At 39.9% G+C, this 22,406-nt stretch overlaps 1 protein-coding gene across 3 annotated transcripts in view; it reads left to right on the top strand.

Annotated features, from left to right (window-relative positions):
* The window catches only part of LOC124776224 (ADP-ribosylation factor-like protein 13B), a 213,328-nt gene that overhangs the window by 160,792 nt on the left and 30,130 nt on the right, over positions 1-22,406 (top strand). For all 3 annotated transcript variants that reach the window (XM_047251093.1, XM_047251085.1, XM_047251101.1), the window contains one exon: positions 8,564-8,798. In XM_047251093.1, coding sequence (XP_047107049.1) covers positions 8,564-8,798 — 235 coding nt within the window. The remainder of the gene's footprint in view (positions 1-8,563; positions 8,799-22,406) is intronic.

Raw genomic sequence — 22,406 nt, 5'->3', positions numbered from 1 at the left:
ACACTGGTAGCATGCCGCGACAGCGTGGACGTGAACCGTATGTGCAGTTGACAGACTTTGAGCGAGGGCGTATAGTGGGCATGCGGGAGGCCGGGTGGACGTACCGCCGAATTGCTCAACATGTGGGGCGTGGGGTCTCCACAGTACATCGATGTTGTCGCCAGTGGTCGGCGGAAGATGCACGTGCCCGTCAACCTGGGACCGGACCGCAGCGACGCACGGATGCACGCCAAGACCGTAGGATCCTACGCAGTGCCATACGGGACCGCACCGCCACTTCCCAGCAAATTAGGGACACTGTTGCTCCTGGGGTATCGGCGAGGACCATTCGCAACCGTCTCCATGAAGCTGGGCTACGGTCCCGCACACCGTTAGGCCGTCTTCCGCTCACGCCCCAACATCGTGCAGCCCGCCTCCAGTGGTGTCGCGACAGGCGTGAATGGAGGGACGAATGGAGACGTGTCGTCTTCAGCGATGAGAGTCACTTCTGCCTTGGTGCCAATGATGGTCGTATGCGTGTTTGGCGCCGTGCAGGTGAGCGCCACAATCAGGACTGCATACGACCGAGGCACACAGGGCCAACACCCGGCATCATGGTGTGGGGAGCGATCTCCTACACTGGCCGTACACCACTGGTGATCGTCGAGGGGACACTGAATAGTGCACGGTACATCCAAACCGTCATCGAACCCATCGTTCTACCATTCCTAGACCGGCAAGGGAACTTGCTGTTCCAACAGGACAATGCACGTCCGCATGTATCCTGTGCCACCCAACGTGCTCTAGAAGGTGTAAGTCAACTACCCTGGCCAGCAAGATCTCCAGATCTGTCCCCCATTGAGCATGTTTGGGACTGGATGAAGCGTCGTCTCACGCGGTCTGCACGTCCAGCACGAACGCTGGTCCAACTGAGGTGCCAGGTGGAAATGGCATGGCAAGCCGTTCCACAGGACTACATCCAGCATCTCTACGATCGTCTCCATGGGAGAATAGCAGCCTGCATTGCTGCGAAAGGTGGATATACACTGTACTAGTGCCGACATTGTGCATGCTCTGTTGCCTGTGTCTATGTGCCTGTGGTTCTGTCAGTGTGATCATGTGATGTATCTGACCCCAGGAATGTGTCAATAAAGTTTCCCCTTCCTGGGACAATGAATTCACGGTGTTCTTATTTCAATTTCCAGGAGTGTAGATGTTGATATAGATGCCACACACCACAACACAAATTATTTTAACAGCTGCTTCACAATGTGGGCTGTTTGGATACTACTTTCCAGCACAAGTTTCTCTAACTAAAAAGATGGGCATTGTCACTCCAACATATCTACATCTACATCTGCATTGTGCAAACCATTGTGGGGTACATGGCAGAGGGTTCGTCCCATTGTACCAGTTCTTAGGGTTTCTTTCTGTTCTGTTCATGTATGGAGCATGGGTAGAATGATTGTTTGAATGCCTCTGTGTGTGCAGTAATTATTCCAGTTTTATTCTAATGACCCCTATGTGAGTGAGACATAGGGGGGTTGCAGCGTACTCCTAGAGTCATCATTTAAAGCTGGTTCATCAAACTTTGTTAACAGACTTTCTCTGGATAGTATATGTAGATCTTGAAGTTCCTTCAGTATCTCTGTGACACTCTTTCACGGATCAAACAAACCTCTGACCATTCGTGCTGCCCTTCTGTGCATACATTCAATATCTCCTGTTAGTCCTATCTAGTATTGGTCCCACACACTTGAGCAGTATTCTAGAATTGTTCACACAAGTGATATGTAAACAATTTTCTTTGTAGATTGATTGCACTTCCCTGTATTTTACCAATAAACCAAAGTTTACCACCTGTTTTACCCAAGAATTAACCTACATGATTGTTCCATTTCATTTCCCTACAAAGTGTTACACCCAGTTATTTGTGTGAGTAGGCCGATTCCAACAGTGACTCATTGATATTATAGTCACAGGATATATGTTTTTTTTTTTTTTTTTTCATTTTGTGGAGTGCAAAATTTTACATCTCTGAACATTTAAAGCAAGTTGCCAATCTCTGCACCACTTTGGAATCTCATCAAGAACTGGCTGAATATTTATGCAGCTTTTTTCAGATAGTTTTTCATTATAGATAGCTGTATCATCTGCTAAAAGCCTGATTTTACTATTAATATTGTCTGCAAGGTCATTAATAAACAACATAAACAACAAGTTTCCCAACACACTTCACTGGCACACCTGAAGTTACTTCTACATTTGATGATGACTCGCCATACAATATAACATGCTGCCCCCTCTCCACCAAAAAGTCCTCAATCCAGTCACAAATTTCACTTGATACCCCATATGATTGTATTTTTGACAATAAGAGTAGGTGAGGTACTGAGTTAAATGAAGAACTGCAGTATCTTCCTTTCAGTGTGTCGTGTGAGAAAAGTGCAAGTTGGGTTTCACATGATCGATGTTTTCGAAATCCATGCTGGTTGGCATCTTGTGCTTTCGTAATCTCCCTGGCTTAAACCTCCACTAACTTTTTCCCGTTGCCTTACTTTGCCTTTTCCCTTCTCTCTTTTGTCCATACCACTCCATCCAGATCACGCACTTTCTTCTTCCACTACTCTTCCCCTCCCCACTCGCCCAAGTGTGCATTCTCACTCTCCCTCTTCCTCTCCCTCTGTCCATCTTCCTCTGTTTTCTCACTCTCCTCTCCCCCCTTTTCATCCCTTCTCTCTTTCCCTCATCATCTTCACCTTTCTCTCCTCCTCCCCCTTCCCCCCCCTCTCAGTTCCCTTCCTCTCCCACTTCCTACATCTCTTTTCTCATCTTGTCGTGTGACTGTGAAGTTATCTGTTCAAAGATCTGCCTCTTTCCTGCTACTCCCTCCTTGTGACCTTATTTCCTACCCCATCCATGCATCCTTCCTCCCCCCCCCCCCCCCTTCCACTTCCATAAGCTCAGGCAACTGTTTTCACTAATGAAGTAACAATAATTAGTCTTGCCATGGCCACTGAAGTATGTGTTTGAGGGTCTGTGTGGTTTTGTGTTTGAGTATGAGTGTATTGCTGGAAAAAGAGATAGTGCTTGAAAACTAGTGTGAATGCCATTTTCTATTATGTGTTACTGTACCCCATGCCATGATTTGCTGTAGATGAGTGGTTGTCTTTCCTTTATTTTACTTATTTTGAAACTCCTTCAATTCAACTATTTTTATTCTTCATTTAAAAAAAGTACAGAACTTTCAATTAAATTACAGTTGGCATTGCTTAATATCAAGAACCAGATAACAATAGATTGGTACAGCTCGACAAAACTGATTTGCATAGTCACTGTCACTTGTACTCCATGTAACAAGTAACACAGCTCATATCCATAATGAAAAACCAGTTGGAATTTACATCACACAGGCAACTTAAATTTAGTAATGTAATTTCTGGCAGAATGTAAATAATTTAGGACTAAAGGATTCCACACACTGAATAGCTACTTGGCGAGTACTCTCCTTTACTACTAATCATTTATAGACAGCATAAATTGTTTTTTTTTAAATTGAAAAAAAGTGGAAAAAGGAAATAATGTAAAATTTGCTATGAACACACTGTGGGAAGCAGCACAGTGCTTCAAGGTGACCAACTATGAAGTGGTGAAGTGAAAGTCTGAGGTTCGGCACTGACTAGCTTAAGATCATATAGAAATCTACTAACTACGAGGTGCATTCAAATTCTAAGGCCTCCGATTTTTTTTCTAATTAACTACTCACCCGAAATCGATGAAACTGGCGTTACTTCTTGACGTAATCGCCCTGCAGACGTACACATTTTTCACAATGCTGATGCCATGATTCCATGGCAGCGGGGAAGGCTTCTTTAGGAGTCTGTTTTGACCACTGGAAAATCGCTGAGGCAATAGCAGCATGGCTGGTGAATGTGCGGCCATTGTTGGAAAAAGCCAAAAGTCACTAGGAGCCAGGTCAGGTGAGTAGGGAGCATGAGGAATCACTTCAAAGTTGTTATCACGAAGAAACTGTTGTGTAATGTTAGCTCGATGTGCGGGTGCGTTGTCTTGGTGAAACAGCACATGCGCAGCCCTTCCCGGACGTTTTTGTTGCAGTGCAGGAAGGAATTTGTTCTTCAAAACATTTTCGTAGGATGCACCTGTTACTGTAGTGCCCTTTGGAACGCAATGGGTAAGGATTACGCCCTCGCTGTCCCAGAACATGGACACCATCATTTTTTCCCGAAATTTTTGTGGTGGCGGTGAATCTGTGTGCTTCCATTGAGCTGACTGGCGCTTTGTTTCTGGATTGAAAAATGGCATCCACATCTCATCCATTGTCACAACCGACGAAAAGAAAGTCCCATTCATGCTGTCGTTGCGCATCAACATTGCTTGGCAACATGCCGCATGGGCAGCCATGTGGTCGTCCGTCAGCATTCGTGGCACCCACCTGGATGACACTTTTCGCATTTTCAGGTCGTCAGGCAGAATTGTGTGCACAGAACCCGCAGAAATGCCAACTCTGGAGGCGATCTGTTCAACAGTCATTCGGCGATCCCCCAAAACAATTCTCTCTACTTTCTCGATCATGTCGTCAGACCGGCTTGTGCGAGCCCAAGGTTGTTTCGGTTTGTTGTCACACGATGTTCTGCCTTCATTAAACTGTCGCACCCACGAACGCACGTTCAACACATCCTTAACTCCATCACCACATGTTTCCTTCAACTGTCGATGAATTTCAGTTGGTTTCACACCACGCAAATTCAGAAAACGAATGATTGCACGCTGTTCAAGTAAGGAAAACATCTCCATATTAAGTATTTAAAACAGTTCTCATTCTCGCCGCTGGCGGTAAAATTCCATCTGCCATATGGTGCTGCCATCTCTGGTACGTATTGACAATGAACGCGGCCTCATTTTAAAACAATGCGCATGTTTCTATCTCTTTCCAGTCCAGAGAAAAAAAACCAGAGGCCTTAGAACTTGAATGCACCTCGTATAAATAAATGTGGCATTTCCATGCCTATAATTACTCTGACTAAACTAGAGGTTGGAGTCCTTTACTCACTTCAATGTCATCTCTACTTGTGATGTTCTTGCAAATTTTTAAATGTGTACCGTAGATCTTTGCTCAGAAATCTCTCTACTCCCGTTTCCTTTCTCCCTGTCTCTCATTATTCGTAATGGTTTCAGCTTTTTATGTTTTTATTTCATTCCTTGCATACATCTGTCCTGGAACTTTAATAATACTGCAGATTATTTTTGTGTTTTCTTTTGTATGTAATTCAGCTTGCAAGATTTTTTTTTTATTTTAGTATTAGGTATTTGACCTTTTTCTGTGGTTATATGTTTCCCTTGCTCCCATTAAGTTCATGGTCATTCTGTACTTCAGGTTAGTGATCAAGAATTGATGCTTTGCATTTAGTGTGCCCGATTGTTTCACTGCCAAATGAAGTGAAGCTTGTGAAGAGCGTGCCCGGTTTGTGCTACATGAAGTCCCTAATCCAAATCGGCATCTCACAATGCATAGGAAGAATAGTCAAAATATAATCTCACCTAAATCAAGTACCAATGGCAAAAGCAATTTCCCCATTTTTATTGTTTATTTAACATAATATGGTCAGAGATGGATAGTGAAATTAGCGGTCATGCTATACAAAAAGATTTGTAAAATGAGTTCTACATCTAAACTACACCTATGTCAGCAAATCACACTTAAATGCCTGGCAGAGGTTTTGTCAAACCACCTTCACAATAATTCTCTGTTATTCTGCTCTTGAACAGTGCATGGGAAAAACAAACAACTGTATCTTTCAGTGATAGCTCTGATTTCCCTTAGTTTATTATGATGATCATTTCTCCCTTAGTAGGTCGGTATCAACAAAATATTTTCACATTCGGAGGAGAAGGCTGGTGATTGAAATTTTGTGAGAAGATCCTACCGCAATAAGAAATGCCTTTGTTTTTATTAAGTGCACTCCAAGTTCCGTATCATATCTGTGAGCCCCCTCCCGTTTCTCAATAATACAAAATGAACTGCCCTTTTTGAACATTCTTGATGTACTCTGTTAATCCTATGTGCAGCAGTACTCTATAAGAGGGTGGACAAGTGTAGTTTGGCAGTCTCCTTAGTAAATCTGTTGCATCTTTTAAGTGCTCTGCCAGTAAAACACAGTCTTTGGTTCAGTTTCTCCACAACATTTTCTATGTGTTCTTTCAATTTAAGTTGTTTGTAATTGTGATTCCAAGTTATTTAGCTGAATTTACAGTCTTTGAATTTGATTGATTTATCATGTAACCAAAATTTAACGTATTCCTTTTAGCACTCGTGTAGAGGATGACCTCACACTTTTCATTATTTAGGGTCAATGGCCAATTTTTGCACCCTACAGGTATCTTATCTAAATTGTTTTGCAGTTTATTTTGGTCTTATGAGACTTTATTATATGATAAATGACAGGATCATCTGCAAACAACCAAAGACAGCTGCTCAGATTGTCTCCTAAATTGTTTATATAGATAAGGAACAACAGAGGGCCTATAACACTATCTTTGAGAATGACAGAAATCACTTCTGTTTTACTCAATGACTCTCTGTCAGGTATTATGAACTGTGAGCTCTCTGACAGGAAATCACAAATTTAATCACATAACTGAAACGATATTCCACTAGCACACAATTTGATTACAAGCTGCTTGTGAGATATGGTGTCAAAAGCTTCGTCAAAATGTAGAAATACAGAATCAATTTGGAATCCCTTGTCAATAGCACTCAACACTTTGTGTGAGTAAAAGAGCTAGTTGTGTCTCACAAGAATGATGTTTTCTAAATCAATGTTGACTGTGTGTTTGTAGACCATTCTCTTTAAGGTAATTCATAATATTTGAACACAATATATGTTCCAGAATCCTGCTGCATATCAATGTTAATGATATGGGCCTGTAATGTAGTGGATTACTTCAAATGCTTTTCTTGAATATTGGTGCAACGTGTGCATCTTTCCAGTCATTGGGTATTGATCTTTCGTCAAGCGAATGGCTGTATATGATCGTTAACTATGAAGCTATTGCATCAGCATACTCTGAAAGGAACATAATTGGTGGACTGGAAGACTTGCTTTATTACGTAACTTAAACTGCTTCTCTATTCTGAGGATATCTTCTTCTAAGTTATTCATGTAGGCAGTTGCTCTTCACTTAAATTCAGGAATATCTGCTTCATCTTCTTTAGTGAAGGAATTTTGGAAGGCTGTGTTTTGTAACTCTGTTTAGCAGCACTATCATAATGAATTTCCATTGCTGTTGTGCAGAGAAGACAAAGATTGTGTCTTGCCGCTAGCATACTTTACATACGACCAGAACCTCCTAGCAGTGATAGCATTATCAAAGGTGAAAAACAATAAGCAGCAGGATTTAACTGCTCTAAGTGATTGTTCTCAGTTTTAATATCTAAACTCATAGATTTTGCTGTACTACCCTCAAAAACAAAACTAAAATGTAATTAAAATTATCTATTAGCTGACATGTCACACCTCAGAACTTTATGTATCCAGTCAGGACTCTCAGCATCATACACAAACTGTCTGCCATTGCCAGTATGCCATAGTCTATTAGTCTTCACTGAGGTGCACCTGGCAGCCAGTGTAACATTGCCGTAGTCATAATAAACATAATAAAACTATTACTTTCAGTAAAAAGAGAGTAAAAAGAGAAATTATTTTCCTGCTACCAGAGTTTTGCAATTTTTAAATGTGAATCTCTCAGTTTGATGCTTTCTTCATCTCTTCCTATCCCTGTGCTAATCTCTGTCTATAAACTGGTTTGAATGTTCTATGCTTTGTCTGTACTAAAATTTTCACATCATCTGCTACTTCTAGAATTAACAACTCCCAGAGGCTGTCCCACTAACATGTCTCTCTAACCTGTGTTTTACGTAGATTCTTGCCCACTCATCCATTTTGGTGCATCTTAATTTCTTACCTTACCAGTATACTTACTTTTTAATGTTTAACATTCTTCAGTAGCACCACATTTCAGACACTTCCATTCTCTTTGTCTCTAAATTTTCCAGTGCACATGTCTTACTCCCTTACAATGCACTTTACGGGACTTCTTCATTAATTCCATATCAGTTTTTACTAACAGAGGATCTCATTTATCAAATAAAGTTTTCTTTGCTTGCCCATGTGTATTTCTCATACCTTTTTTTTGCTTCAGCCATCCTATGTTAACTTACTTTGTAGATAGCAGAATTCTTTATTCTTGTACTACTATGTTGTTCAAAATTTTTATATTAAACTAGTCACTGTTCTTTCTTCATCACATTCATCTAAGCTTTGATTCCATTAAACCCTGTTCTGAGCTAAATACATAGCCAATTTTGCTCAACAGATTGTCTATGTCTATCTTACTTTTGACCCGAAAAGCAGAATGGCTGTCCTGTCTGTGAAGATTAGAAATTGGATCTGTTTACTATCACATTTGATGACAGTTCTAAGGGTAAAAGCCTAAAACAGTTTCTCTTTGCCAATAGGTTTATGCAGTTGTTATAATAAAGTAAATTATTGATTTTATTTTCCAGGCCATCGATGCAGAGGATGCAGCAAAGAAAGATACTCTAGAGTTGGTTCATGACACAGGATATCCTAATGTGCTGTCTGAGACTGGCAACTCAAAAAGATTTGTAAAACGAGTTAGCAATGGTAGCATTAGTTTTGCAGAAGATAACTCACTGTTTAGCAAAATACGCACTTCTTTAGATACCACAGTCCACAAGGCAGTTAAAGCAACAGCCTCGGCTTCGGAAACTGTTGGAGGTAAGTTACCAATAAATATTCAAACAATTTACAGGAATGCAAAAGAATAGTTTCTTTGACAACTGTCAGTATTTTGATGGGCACACAGCCCATCATTTTCTTGGAACAAATACAATGACAGAATGCTCTGCAGGAAAATTTAAAATCTCATTTTGCCCCCCTCCCACACACCATAAGCAAGAAGTACCACCACATAACCAAAGATGATCAGTATCAGAAGTTATGAATAGTGACTATTAGTTATCAACAGGTGAGCAGGTAGCATTAACCCTGTATCACTGTTGTTTGACCAGTGAGAAAGCAGGATTCCAAGCAGAAATTAAGGGAGAAGCTCCATCTCTATTTATAAGGCAGTTTGCTAATTTAATCACATGGCCAGTACCAAGGCAGTGTTTTGTAACAGCAGATCTCCTCAGACATTGTAAGTGTGTGTGACACTTATGCTCAGTACACTGGTTGTCCACAGGCCTGATAGTCTGACCAATGTATGACAGGCCCAACTGTAAGACATACATTAGAGACCTGGCATATGTAAACTGAGGACATCCTTTGCAGTCCATAAAAGGGTTCTAATCTTAGATGGTGCTCAAAAAATACAGTTCACACCATGCTTTTGCAGATTATGACCAATATTGTTGGAAATGCTAACTGTATAAGGCAAAAAGGCTGTAGACTTAGGTGCCTTGCTTTAATCTGTCTTTCATTATAACCATTCTGGTAAAGGTGATTTTGAAGTGAGTCAACTCAGCTGACAAACTTTCATGATCTGAGGTGACGTGATACGTACGAACCAAGTATGAAGTATTCCTTCACACTGTGCTGGAGGGCGACAACTACTATTCTGAAGTTACAAATAGATGTGCATTGGCTTCCTGTAAATGGCATGTCCTACTGTACCATCTTCCTTCTTCTTGACGAACACATCAAGGAAGGGAAGGCAGCCATCATTTTCTGTGACCTGTATGAAGCAGATATTCAGGTGAATTTAATTCAGATGTTCCAAAAAGCTGTTTAAATTCTCACTTCCACAAGACCAAACAACAAAAGAATGATCAGCACATCTGAAAAAAGCACACAGGTGTCAGTGGCAAGAACAAGGCAGCAAGCATAAAAGTAAATTGTGTATTGCCATGGAAAAAGGTAAAAAGAAAACGTGTAAATTGTAAGGACAAAATTTCAAAGCTAAAAGAACATATTTCCAGTTTTCAACGTATAATTGGCACTCTAAAACTGGACATAAAGAAACTTTAATCTGGAAAATGTGAGTCACTGATGAACCAAGAAGATTCAGCCTCAGCAGGCAAGTGAAAAACAGAAGAAAACTGTATCCAGGGTGTACAATTTCAAAATATCATTGAAACTTCCGTGTCTAAAAACAGTACATCTTTAGCGCCTAAAAACAGTCAATGTCGAGTGCATAAAAACTTGATTGTGTTCACTACTGAAGATTCAATGACCATGCCAACCGAAGCCAAAAAAGTTGGGAAATGAATCGTAAAAAGTAAACAGACAATTAGTAGTTGATATGCCAAGTGTGAAAATCGCAAAATATGAAAAAGTCTGTGTGTTAGCAGATAGTCATAGCCAGTGAATTTCTGCAGTGTTAACGGAAAAATACAGCATCAAGGTATCTGAATATGTGAAGCCTGGTGCTCCATTATGTGAACTAACAAACCTAACAAGATTAAGTGAAGTAACTAGTTTGACTAAGGCTGATTTTGTTGTATTGATGGGAGGATCCAACAATGTTTATAGACATGAGACTTACAAGGCTAACACAGAACTGAAAAAATGTCTAAATAATTTAACTCATATAAATGTACTCATTGTGAATGTCCCACAGCATCATTATTTACCGAGTTGGTCATCAGTGAACCATAAAATTTGTTTTGTAAGCAAGTGTTTCATGGAAATATGCTCATTTCTGGAATGTCGATGTTATAGACATAAATATTTTGTAACGTAGGTTCATGGTGTGGGTTCCTGTTGTCATGTCCTAGTTCATGAACCATGGGCAACGTATGAGCGGCCAAATAAGTGGTCCTGACAGTCAGGATACCAGTTACTTTGGAATAAGGCTGGGTATCTCGGACATATTCTGAGTCGTGGTCACCTTTGTGCTCAGATGGCAAAGACTACCAAATCTACCGGTTAGTCCCTCAACCGTTAGGGGTAAAACTCAATGGGACCTGGGGCAAGTAAGGCTAGCAAACTGCTTCCCTGGTACTTTAAATATGATGCTGGCAACAATCAGAGCAAAATGACTCAGACCTTTGGAGGTGACGGAGTCCCACCTCTAATTGACAAACCAGGGACTCCTAAGATACAACTCGGCAAACGAATGGTAACGAGATGGGGAGCTATTAATATCAATGGGGGCTACTCTGGGAAGAAGGTAGAGCTGGCAGAGGCTGCAAGTAAAATGGGGTTGGACGTTTTAGCTGTTAGTGACATTCGGGTAAGGGGTGAGAAAGAAGAGGAAGTGGGAGACTACAAGGTCTACCTGTCAGGAGTCAAAGCAGGAATAGCACAATGGGGTGTAGGGCTTTTCATCAGGAAAGAAATGGAACCCAGCGTAGTTGCAATAAGGTATGTAAACGAACGACTGATGTGGATAGATTTGACAGTGTCTAGCAAGAAAATTAGGATTGTGTCAGTATATTCGCATTGTGAAGGGACAGATCAAGATAAGATGGATAGTTCTTATGACGCACTCAGTGATGTAGTTGTTAGAGTAAAGGACAAGGACAGTGTTCTGCTCATGGGTGATTTTAATGCTAGGATTGGAAATTGAACAGAAGGGTATGAAAAGGTTATGGGTAAATTTGGAGAGGATATGAAGGCCAACAGGAACGGGAAACAACTCTTGGATTTCTGTGCCAGTATGGGCTTAGTAATCACAAACTCCTTTTTTAAACATAAGAACATTCACCGGTATACACAAAAATTTTCTGGGTTTGGTACCGCGTCATAATGTAAAAACTACTGCTGCTATAGAAAAGCCAACATTTCGGCCATGATTTCAGCGGCCCAGAAGAAGGCCGCTGCAATCGTGGCCGAAATGTTGGCTTTTCTATAGCAGCAGTAGTTTTTACATTATGACGTGGTACCAAACCCAGAAAACTTTTATGTCGACTGACTCTGGCCGCGGAAGCCTACGCAATTATATTCACCGGTATATGTGGGAAGGCAGGGGAACCAGATCTGTCATTGACTATATAATAACAGATCAGGAATTCAGGAAGGCTGTAAGGGACACACGCATATTCAGGGGATTCTTTGATGACACTGATCACTATTTAATCTGCAGTGAAATTGGTATTGTGAGGCCGAAAGTGCAGGAGGTCAAGTCCATATGTAGGAGGATAAGAGTGGAGAAACTTCAGGATAAGGAAATCAGGCACAAGTACATAACAGTGATCTCTGAAAGGTACCAGTTAGTTTAATGTAGTCAATTACAGTCACTGTAAAAGGAATGGACAAGGTACAGGGACACAGTACTAGAAGTAGCTAAAGAATGTCTTGGAACAGTAGTGTGTAAAGGTAGGATGAAGCTAACAGCTTGGTGGAATGACACAGTCAAGGCAGCCTGTAAAAGGAAAAAGAAGGCTTATCAAAAATGGCTGCATACTAGAACTCAGGTAGGCAGAGAAAGTTATGTTGAAGAAGGAAACAAAGCCAAACAGATAGTTGCAGCATCCAAGAAGAAATCTTGGGAAGACTTTGGAAACAGGTTGGAGACTTTGGGTCAAGCTGCTGGAAAACCATTCTGGAGTTTAATTAGCAGTCTTCAGAAGGGAGGTAAGAAGGAAATGACAAGTATTTTGGACAGGTCAAGAAAACTGCTGGTGAATCCTGTTGATGCCTTGGGCAGATGGAGGGAATATCCTTGGGCAGATGGAGGGAATATTTTGAAGAGTTGCTCAATGTAGGTGAAAATACGATCAGTAACGTTTCAGATTTCGATGTACAATGGGATAGGAATGATGATGGAAATAGCATCACATTTGAGGAAGTGGAGAAAATGGTCAGTAGATTGCAGTGCAATAAAGTGACTGGGGTGGATGAAATTAAGTCAGAACTCATCAAATACAGTGGAATGTTAGGTCTTAAATGGCTACACACGATAATTGAAATGGCGTGGGAGTCGGGACAGGTTCCATCAGACTGGACGAAAGCAGTAATCACACCAATCTTTAAACATGGAAACAGAAAAGATTGTAACAACTACAGATGTATCTCATTAATCAGTGTTGTGGGTAAAATCTTCTCAGGTATTGTTGAAAGGAAAGTGCGAGTATTAGTTGAGGACAAATTGCATGAAAATCAGTGTGGGTTTAGGCCTTTTAGAGGCTGTCAGGACCAGATCTTTAGCTTACAGCGAATAATGGAGAAGTGTTACGAGTGGAACAGGGAATTGTAACTATGCTTTATAGATCTAGAAAAGGCATATGACCAGGGTCCTAAGAGGAAGTTATTGTCTGTTGTACAAGATTATGGAATAGGAGGCAAACTTTTGCAAGCAATTAAAAGTCTTTACATAGATAGTCAGGTAGCAGTTATAGTTGACGGTAAATTGAGTTCATGGTTCAGAGTAGTTTCAGGGGTAAGACAAGGCTGCAACCTGTCTCAACTGTTGTTCAGATTATTTACGGATAATATGTTGAAAACAATAGACTGGCTGGGTGAGATTAAGATATGTGAACACAAAATAAGCAGTCTCGCATATGCGGATGACTTAGTTGTGATGGCAGATTCGATTGAAAGTTTGCAAAGTAATATTTCAGAGCTAGATCAGAAATGTAAGGACTATGGTATGAAGATTAGCATCTCCAAAACGAATGTAATGTCAGTGGGAAAGAGATATAAATGGATTGAGTGCCAAATAGGAGGAACAAAGTTAGAACAGGTGGGCGGTTTCAAATACTTAGGATGCATATTCTCACAGGATGGCAAAATAGTGAAAGAACTGGAAGCGAGGTGTAGCAAAGCTAATGCAGTGAGCGCTCAGCTACGATCTACTCTCTTCTGCAAGAAGGAGGTCAGTACCAAGACTAAGTTATCAGTGCATCGTTCAATCTTTCGGCCAACTTTGTTGTATGGGAGCGAAAGCTGGGTGGATTTAGGTTACTTTATCAATGAGGTTGAGGTTACAGATATGAAAGTAGCTAGGATGATTGCAGGTACTAGTAGATGGGAACAATGGCAGGAGGGTGTCCACAATGAGGAAATCAAAGAAAAACTGGGAATGAACTCTGTAGATGTAGCAGTCAGGGCGAACAGGCTTAGATGGTGGGGTCATGTTACACGCATGGGAGAAGCAAGGTTACGCAAGAGACTCATGGGTTTTGCAGTAGAGGGTAGGAGGAGTCGGGGTAGACCAAGGAGAAGGCACCCGGATTCGGTTAAGAATGATTTTGAAGTAATAGGCTTAACATCAGAAGAGGCACCAATGTTAGCACTGAATAGGGTATCATGGACGAATTTTATAAGGGGAGCTATGCTCCAGACTGAACGCTGAAAGGCATAATCAGTCTTAAATGATGGTGATGATGATGACATAGGGCCGGCCATGGTGGCCGAGCAGTTCTAGGCACTTCAGTCCAGAACCATGCAACTGCTACGGTCGCAGGTTCGAATCCTGCCTTGGGCATGGATGTGTGTGATGTCCTTAGGTTAGTTAGGTTTAGGTAGTTCTAAGTTCTAGGGGACTGATGACCTCAGATGTTAAGTCCCATAGTGCTCAGAGCCATTTGAACCATTTGATGGCACAGGTTCTATACAGCTCTTGGTCTTCACTTAAATGCATCAGAAAAGGAGGTACTTGCAGATAAAATATTTACTTGTATTTCACAGGACAGTGAAAAAACTAGGACAAGTGCCAATTGAATCCTAATCACAGAGCGTTTTTGGTGAGCAGCAGACAGTAAAGCAATCAATCAGTTCCAAATTATGAACTGTAACAGTCAAATATTAAAACAGAAAGTAACAATCAAATATTAAAATAGATGCAAATTACAAAATGGTTCAAGCCAATACGGAGGTGAATGAAACAAATTTTGCAAGCTCCAAAAATAACTTCACCACTTGATCATCACCATGAAGCGGAAGCCACATTCAACAAATACACAAAGAATTTTTTAGGCATAACATCACCTGCAGAAGAAGAAGAAGAAGAAGAAAAAGAAGTACCAGCAGCAACAGAAGTAAACACAACAGCCAAACAGACTGCACAAGGAGCAGCAAGCAGATGGAAAGTAGTGCACACATCTAGTCGGAAAGTATTTTTAACTACAGATACAAAGAGCAAGAAGCACCCAAGATAAGTGACACCTCTACAAACGAGTCTAACCTGTCCATGTTTCATCAAAACATTAGGGAACTTAGCAGCAAAGTAGGTCAGCTATCAGTTAATATAAATGACAGAAATAGTATAAACAATGCTCATCATGTCACAAATGGCATTAACTTATTACATTTAGAATCTAACTACAACATTGCAAGCTACTACTCTAAGGACAACAAGGAAAGAGGTGGTGCAGCTATTTTTGTTAAAAATAATGTCATATTTAGAGCTATACATGTAAGGAAATACTTTTTAGAGCAACTGTTTGAAGCATGTGCAATAGAAGTTACAGTAGATAGCTCCCAAGTAATAGTAGTGGCTATTTACAGGATACCTGGAACTAACTGGTCTTATGTCAAAGTGGTAGGTGGATCAAAACAAAATGTCCAGACACTCTGTGACCAAAATGGTACTGAAACAGAGGATGACAGACTAAAGGCCGAAATACTAAATGTCTTTTTCCAAAGCTGTATCATAGAGGAAGACTGCACTGTAGTTCCTTCTCTAGATTGTCGCACAGATGACAGAATGGTAGATATCGAAATAGACAACAGAGGGATAGAGAAACAATTAAAATCACTCAAAAGAGGAAAGGCCACTGGACCTGATGCGATACCAGTTCGATTTTACACAGAGTATGCGAAGGAACTTGCCCCCCTTCTTGCTGCGGTGTACCGTAGGTCTCTAGAAGAGCATAGTGTTCCAAAGGATTGGAAAAGGGCTCAAGTCATCCCCGTTTTCAAGAAGGGACGTCGAACAGATGTGCAGAACTATAGACCTATATCTCTAACGTCGATCAGTTGTAGAATTTGGAACATGTATTATGTTCGAGTATAATGACTTTTCTGGAGACTAGAAATCTACTCTGTAGGAATCAGCATGGGTTTCGAAAAAGACGATCGTGTGAAACCCAGCTCGCGCTATTCGTCCACGAGACTTAGAGGGCCATAGACACGGGTTCCCAGGTAGATGCCGTGTTTCTTGACTTTCGCAAGACATTTGATACAGCTCCCCACAGTCGTTTAATGAACAAAGTAAGAGCATATGGACTATCAGACCAATTGTGTGATTGGATTGAAGAGCTCCTAGATAACAGAATGCAGCATGTCATTCTCAATGGAGAGAAGTCTTCCGAAGTAAGAGTGATTTCAGGTGTGCCACAGGGGAGTGTCATAGGACCGTTGCTATTCACAATATACATAAATGACCTTGTGGATGACATCGGAAGTTCACTGAGGCTTTTTGCGGATGATGCTGTGGTATATCGAGAGGTTGTAACTATGGAAAATTGTACTGAAATGCAGGAGGATGTGCTACAAATTGCCGCATGGTGCAGGGAATGGCAATTTAATCTCAATGTAATGTGCTGCGAATACACAAAAAGAAAGATCCTTTATCATTTAGCTACAATATAGCAGGTCAGCAACTGGAAGCAGTTGATTCCATAAATTATCTGGGAGTAGGCATTAGGAGTGATTTAAAATGGAATGATCATATAAAGTTGATCGTTGATCAGACTGAGATTCATTGGAAGAATCCTAAGGAAATTTAATCTGAAAACAAAGGAAGTAGGTTGCAGCACACTTGTTCGCTCAATGCTTGAATATTGCTCACCAGTGTGGGATCCGTACCAGATAGGGTTGATAGAAGAGATAGAGAAGATCCAACAGAGAGCAGCGTGATTCGTTACAGGATCATTTAGTAATCGCGAAAGCGTTACAGAGATTATAGATAAACTCCAATGGAAGACTCTGCAGGAGAGACACTCAGTAGCTTGGTACGGGCTTTTGTTGAAGTTTCGAGAACATACCTTCCCTCCTACGTATATCTCGCAAAGAGACCATGAGGATAAAATCACAGAGATTAAAGCCCACACAGAGGCATACCAACATTCTTTCTTTCCATGAACAATACGAGACTAGAATAGAAGGGAGAAGCAATAGAGGTACTCAAAGTACCCTCCGCCACACACCGTCAGGTGGCTTGTGGAGTATGGATGTAGACGTAGATGAAGATGTAGAACTTCTGGGTCTTTTTGGTTCAAATATAATTATTGTTATGGTATATTGATAATTTTTACTTATGGACTGTCTGACAGCAACTGAATAAAACACAATTTTAGTGCCATACGCGTTTCGCCTTTATTTTATGCTAGGCATCATCAGTGGCAGGTTGCGTGGACAATTTCTTACATATTACACTCCTTTTGCATTTTTGGTGTTGTTCTTCTTCTTATGAATGCCAATTTGTTGTTTTTTTGCCCAAAACAAACGTTCAGTTCATAGTGCTGTGGAATGTGGGCAAAAAACCACAAATTGGCATTCATAAGAAGAAGAACAACACCAAAAATGCAACAGGAGCGTAATATGTAAGAAATTGTCCACGCAACCTGCCACTGATGATGCCTTGCAGAAAATAAAGGCGAAACGCGTATGGCACTAAAATTGTGTTTTATTCAGTTGCTGTCAGACAGTCCATAAGTAAAAATTATCAATATACCATAATATTACACGCAACTGAGGAAGACAGGACTACAAAAGTTGATAATTATTGTTACCTGCTTTATTTTCTAAAAATAATGAAATTATCGTTCTGGGGGATTTTAAGGTAGACTTTTTAACTGAAAACAACAACAAAGTGGAGCTCCAACATCTGATGAGTTCATATAATCTTATTCCTATAGTTGACTTTCCCACTAGGATTAGCCTGAGAGTCAGACTTTCATAGACAATATATTTATAGATTTAAGTACATATCATAGCTTTACTGTCACCCCTGCCTTGAATGGACTATCTGACCATGATGGACTACTTCTCACTCTGCATGACAGTACACCCCTCAAGAAATTAATACCCTCCTGGAAATCTGCTAGATCAATTACTAGTGATGCACTGGAAGTTTTAAAAACAAACTGCAACAGATGGACTGGAGCCCAATATACAGGGTGGATGAGGTTAGTGCAAAATTTAATATATTCATAAATGAGTTCTCAGCCATCTTTGAAGAGGTCTTCCAAAAAAAGTTTGTTAGAAGCAATACTGATACATCATGAAACCAAACACTGAATCACATAGGGAATTAAACAATCATGTAAAACAAAGAGGGAACTTTACATTGCAGTTAGAATGTTTAAGGACACAACGAAAACTGGCCATTATAAAATGTACTGGAAGACACTAAAGAAGGTAATACAAAAGTGAAAAGCATTGTATTATGAGCAAGAAATTGATAACTCTTATAACAAAATGAAGACTATTTGGAATATTGTTAGAAGGGAGACAGGGAAAAACCATAAGAACTTTTGAAGAACTCAAAATTATACATGAAGGAAATCTAATACATGATCCTGAAAACATAGCCAATATTTTCAACAACCACTTCTTGTCAGTTTCTGAACAAACAGGCTGCAAGGGCTCTGTTAATGAAGTTCTGAGTCATATGCAAATGATTATATCCAAAAATACAGGTAATAGTCATATCAGACCTGTCACAGCATCTGAAATTAAAAGAACAATTATCTCTCTCAAGAATAAATATTCCACTGGGGTAGACAATATCTCTAACAATTTACTAAAACAGAGCTGTGCTTCTGTCAATGATGTACTTAGCCACATTTTCAATGCATCCTTACAACAATGAACTGTGCCTGGCAGACTCAGATAAGCTGCTGTAAAACCCTTTTCAAGAAAGGTGACAAAACCAAAGTCACAAATTACAGATCAGTTTCCTCTCTAACAGCTTTTTCAAAGATTCTGGAAAAGCTTGTGTATATGAGAATTTTGGAACAACTAGATAAATATAACATTCCTCATCAAAAGTCAGTTTAGTTTCTGAAAGGGTCTGTCAACTGAACAAGCAATCTATGCTTTCACAAATAAAGTTCTGGATTCAATTAATGACAAAAATGGTAACAATAGGGTTATTTTGTGACTTGTCAAAAGCTGTTGACACTGTAAACCACCAAATCCTATTACAGAAAGCAGACCTATTAGGAATAAGTGGTGTAGCAAGTAAGGGATCAGAATAATATCTGAAAGATAGAAAGTAGTAGTAAATGGTACTGATGACATCTGTAGTGGCCTGGTTTCATCCGAGTCTAGAATGATTAAATGTGTAGTGCCCCACGGATTGATTCTTGGTCCTTTACTGTTCCACATATTTATAAATGACCTACCTCAATTATGATTGATGGTCATACATATGAAGATCTTCAAGGATCTGTTAATAATATTCTTATTGATTTAATTAAATGGTTTAGCCCAGTATTCTTCTAAGTGGCTGGTCTCCAAAGTGTTAAAAAACAGCCCCTTCCACAGAACTTATAAAATCAACAACAGTTAAACACTTCACAGCTGGCACAAAGTCTAAACCTTTCCCTAGCTCATACAAATCTGCATAGTCCATAGCTTTCTCTGTGAGATGGATCACAGAACATTGAGATGTAATGTTAGACTCTGAGCCATGGGAAGATTAAAACGTATGTGAATGCTTCAAAGTTTTAGAATGAAATTCCAAGTCAGACTGTGACAAGGAGTACCCTTTAGCTATTTGAAGCAATCACCAGATGAAGCCAAATTAATTCTATGGAAACAAAACCCAACTGTCAGGAAGCATAATGGATCCTTTTGTGAACAAGAGCAAAACCATTGCATATCTTGCAATTAGAATTCATATGACGCTCAACTTTGGCAAGCATGGAAACAATATTATGGTCTTGACTCCAAATCAAAGACGAAAGTGAACATTACAGTCACACGCTTGTACTCTGAAGTTTATGTAACTTCTGCAAACAATGTTACATTTCCTCCCCTTATAAGTAAACAACGTGGAACTTGAGTTTCTTCCAGCATCTAAAATATTCAAACAAATTGTAGGAATGCAGTTGAGTGACATCCTTAACAACAGCCAACATTTAGACAGGTGCACACCCTGTCATTTACAAAAAAAATCGCAATGAGAGGTCGCTGTGCAGGTTAAATTTACAATCTTGCTATGTGGGGCATATGTAAAAAGACAACACACACACACTCTGTAAACAACTGTAACCACCACACAACCACAGATGATAAACATCAGAAGATATTGATAGTGAATAATAATTACCAATGGACAGAAAAGTAGGTTTAACCATGTCCCTCTATTGTTTGACTTGGGAGAGAGTGGGATTCCAAGCAGAAACCTTTGTATCTATTTATTGGATGGTAAGTCTCCCCTAACCCATGGTTCTTGGTGACTTTTATGAATTCTACCCCTTCACCTGAACCTCACCAGTCCCTTTCCTTCACCCCTCTTCCTTCCCATTTAACCCTTCTGCCAGAAGAAGGAGCCATTGGCTCCGAAAGCTTGCATACATATTATCTGTTTTATGTGTGTTTTCCTGCTGCTGCTTGGTGAGTAGATTTTTTATCTTTTTTTTTATCTATCTGATTTGTATCTATTCTGCCAGTTTCACCCCTTACTTCACCATTCAGTCTTATGCATTTGCTTCAGGTACTTTCTTTCTCCAACTTCAACTTTTTTTCAGAGGCAGTTTTCCCTCGCAAAAATATTTCCAATTGACTGTGTAACCTCCCTCTTACTAATCAGCCTATCATGCTTGCGATATAAAATATGACCGTAGATCATGTGTATGCTTAATGGAGTTTTTCTAATTGTATAAGGCTATCTTTCCTGAAGAAGTGATACCGATAAGTATGAGGAAAGTGTACAACCGACCCTTCTGATGGAAAGTCTACTAAAAATAAAAGTAATTAAACCGAATAGGGCTATAATTTGGAAAATGAAAGTTATTTTGTGCATTCACTCATGAACAACACTGGACAGAAAGGGATACCACTGATCAAGAATCCAAAGTTACACTAATGAACGAAAAGGAAGTAATTAATGGTCGCCAGCACACTAGGACAATTTACATCCAAAATCCTGTACAAGATGATGGGAAAAAAATATGTATTATTAAACCCATGAGATCCAAGCTATATGTAAAATAAATAATATTCCACACACTTAATTTGTGCATTTCTTTAGATTTGGATTTTTTCCAGTGATTGATTCTCAAACTTGAAAAATGAAATTTCTTTACTTTAGTCATATACTGAAGCCTCTGTTGTACAACAGTTAATTGAAAGTAGACTGAGGCTAAAATTCTTAAAAGAGAAATTATTCATTAATAAACTGGCTGTAACTATTCAATTCGTTTCTTATGACACTCAGTTAGCATATTAGAAAAAAAATGAACAAGAATCCTGCTTGGTAACAATGTCTGGGTGCAATGAGCACACAATCACCCTGAGTTTAACTGATTATCATTTAAATAAACCTTATCTATCAGATCACATTCAGTTGTGCTGCTGGGTTAGCCATTAATACTTTCTACCAATGAACAGCCTTACTTCAGTGCTGTGCGTGCGACGAAACTCAGAGCTGACGACGAAATTGTGTTGCTGGAACTGTTGCTGTTGTTGAAGACGGTAGCATGTTGTAGAGCCACGGCTAATCATACGAACAGGCAATCGTAATTAATACAGCCTCTTCTGCCCGTCCACTGTCCGTACTCCTTCTCCAGACATCTGGCTGGCACGCCTAGATGATGCTGCCGAAAATGGTGCTCTCTACTTCAAGAGTGTTAACACCACACTTCCACACACTATAAGCACTGGAACCCGTCTCTCGCTCTCTCCGCGTGCTCTGCACAACAACTCCCTACTGCTATTATCGTTGCTAGTCGATGCAAATAACAATTCCTTCGGCTTTTTCCCAGAGCTTATAAGTTTCACAGTAAAACACAGATAAATACAATGAAACGGCAACAGACTTCTACCTAAATGTACACATACAGTGAAGCAATGTCCTTACTTATTAAAAGAAAGCATTTAAATTACAAATATTTACATACAATTCCAAAAAAAGAGTTATATCTCGGTAGCAGGTGCCATGCATCCTGCATTTTTGGTGTTACAACTGGATGCTTTTCGTAGTCAGTTCATTGATCTTTAGTTACTCTGTTTAATTTCACTAACTGGGCAGTCATTTTCATAGCCACAAGAGTGTGCATTTAGGTGTCTCTGTGGTTGTTTGTGAGTGTATGTAATTTTGTTAGAAAAAGTGCCAGAGCTCGAAAGCTAGTAAACACTGTTTTCTGATATATGTGATGTGCAACACATTACTCTGATACAGTTGAGTGGTTATCTTTACATCCAGCAATTTCCATTGTTGTTATGCACGTTTGAATATTTGTCACGATAGGTTGAAAGAAAGTTCCA

The sequence above is a fragment of the Schistocerca piceifrons genome, chromosome 1 (assembly GCF_021461385.2).
Source record: "Schistocerca piceifrons isolate TAMUIC-IGC-003096 chromosome 1, iqSchPice1.1, whole genome shotgun sequence".
Classification (NCBI taxonomy): domain Eukaryota; kingdom Metazoa; phylum Arthropoda; class Insecta; order Orthoptera; family Acrididae; genus Schistocerca; species Schistocerca piceifrons.
This window is presented reverse-complemented; position numbering and strand designations above follow the sequence as displayed.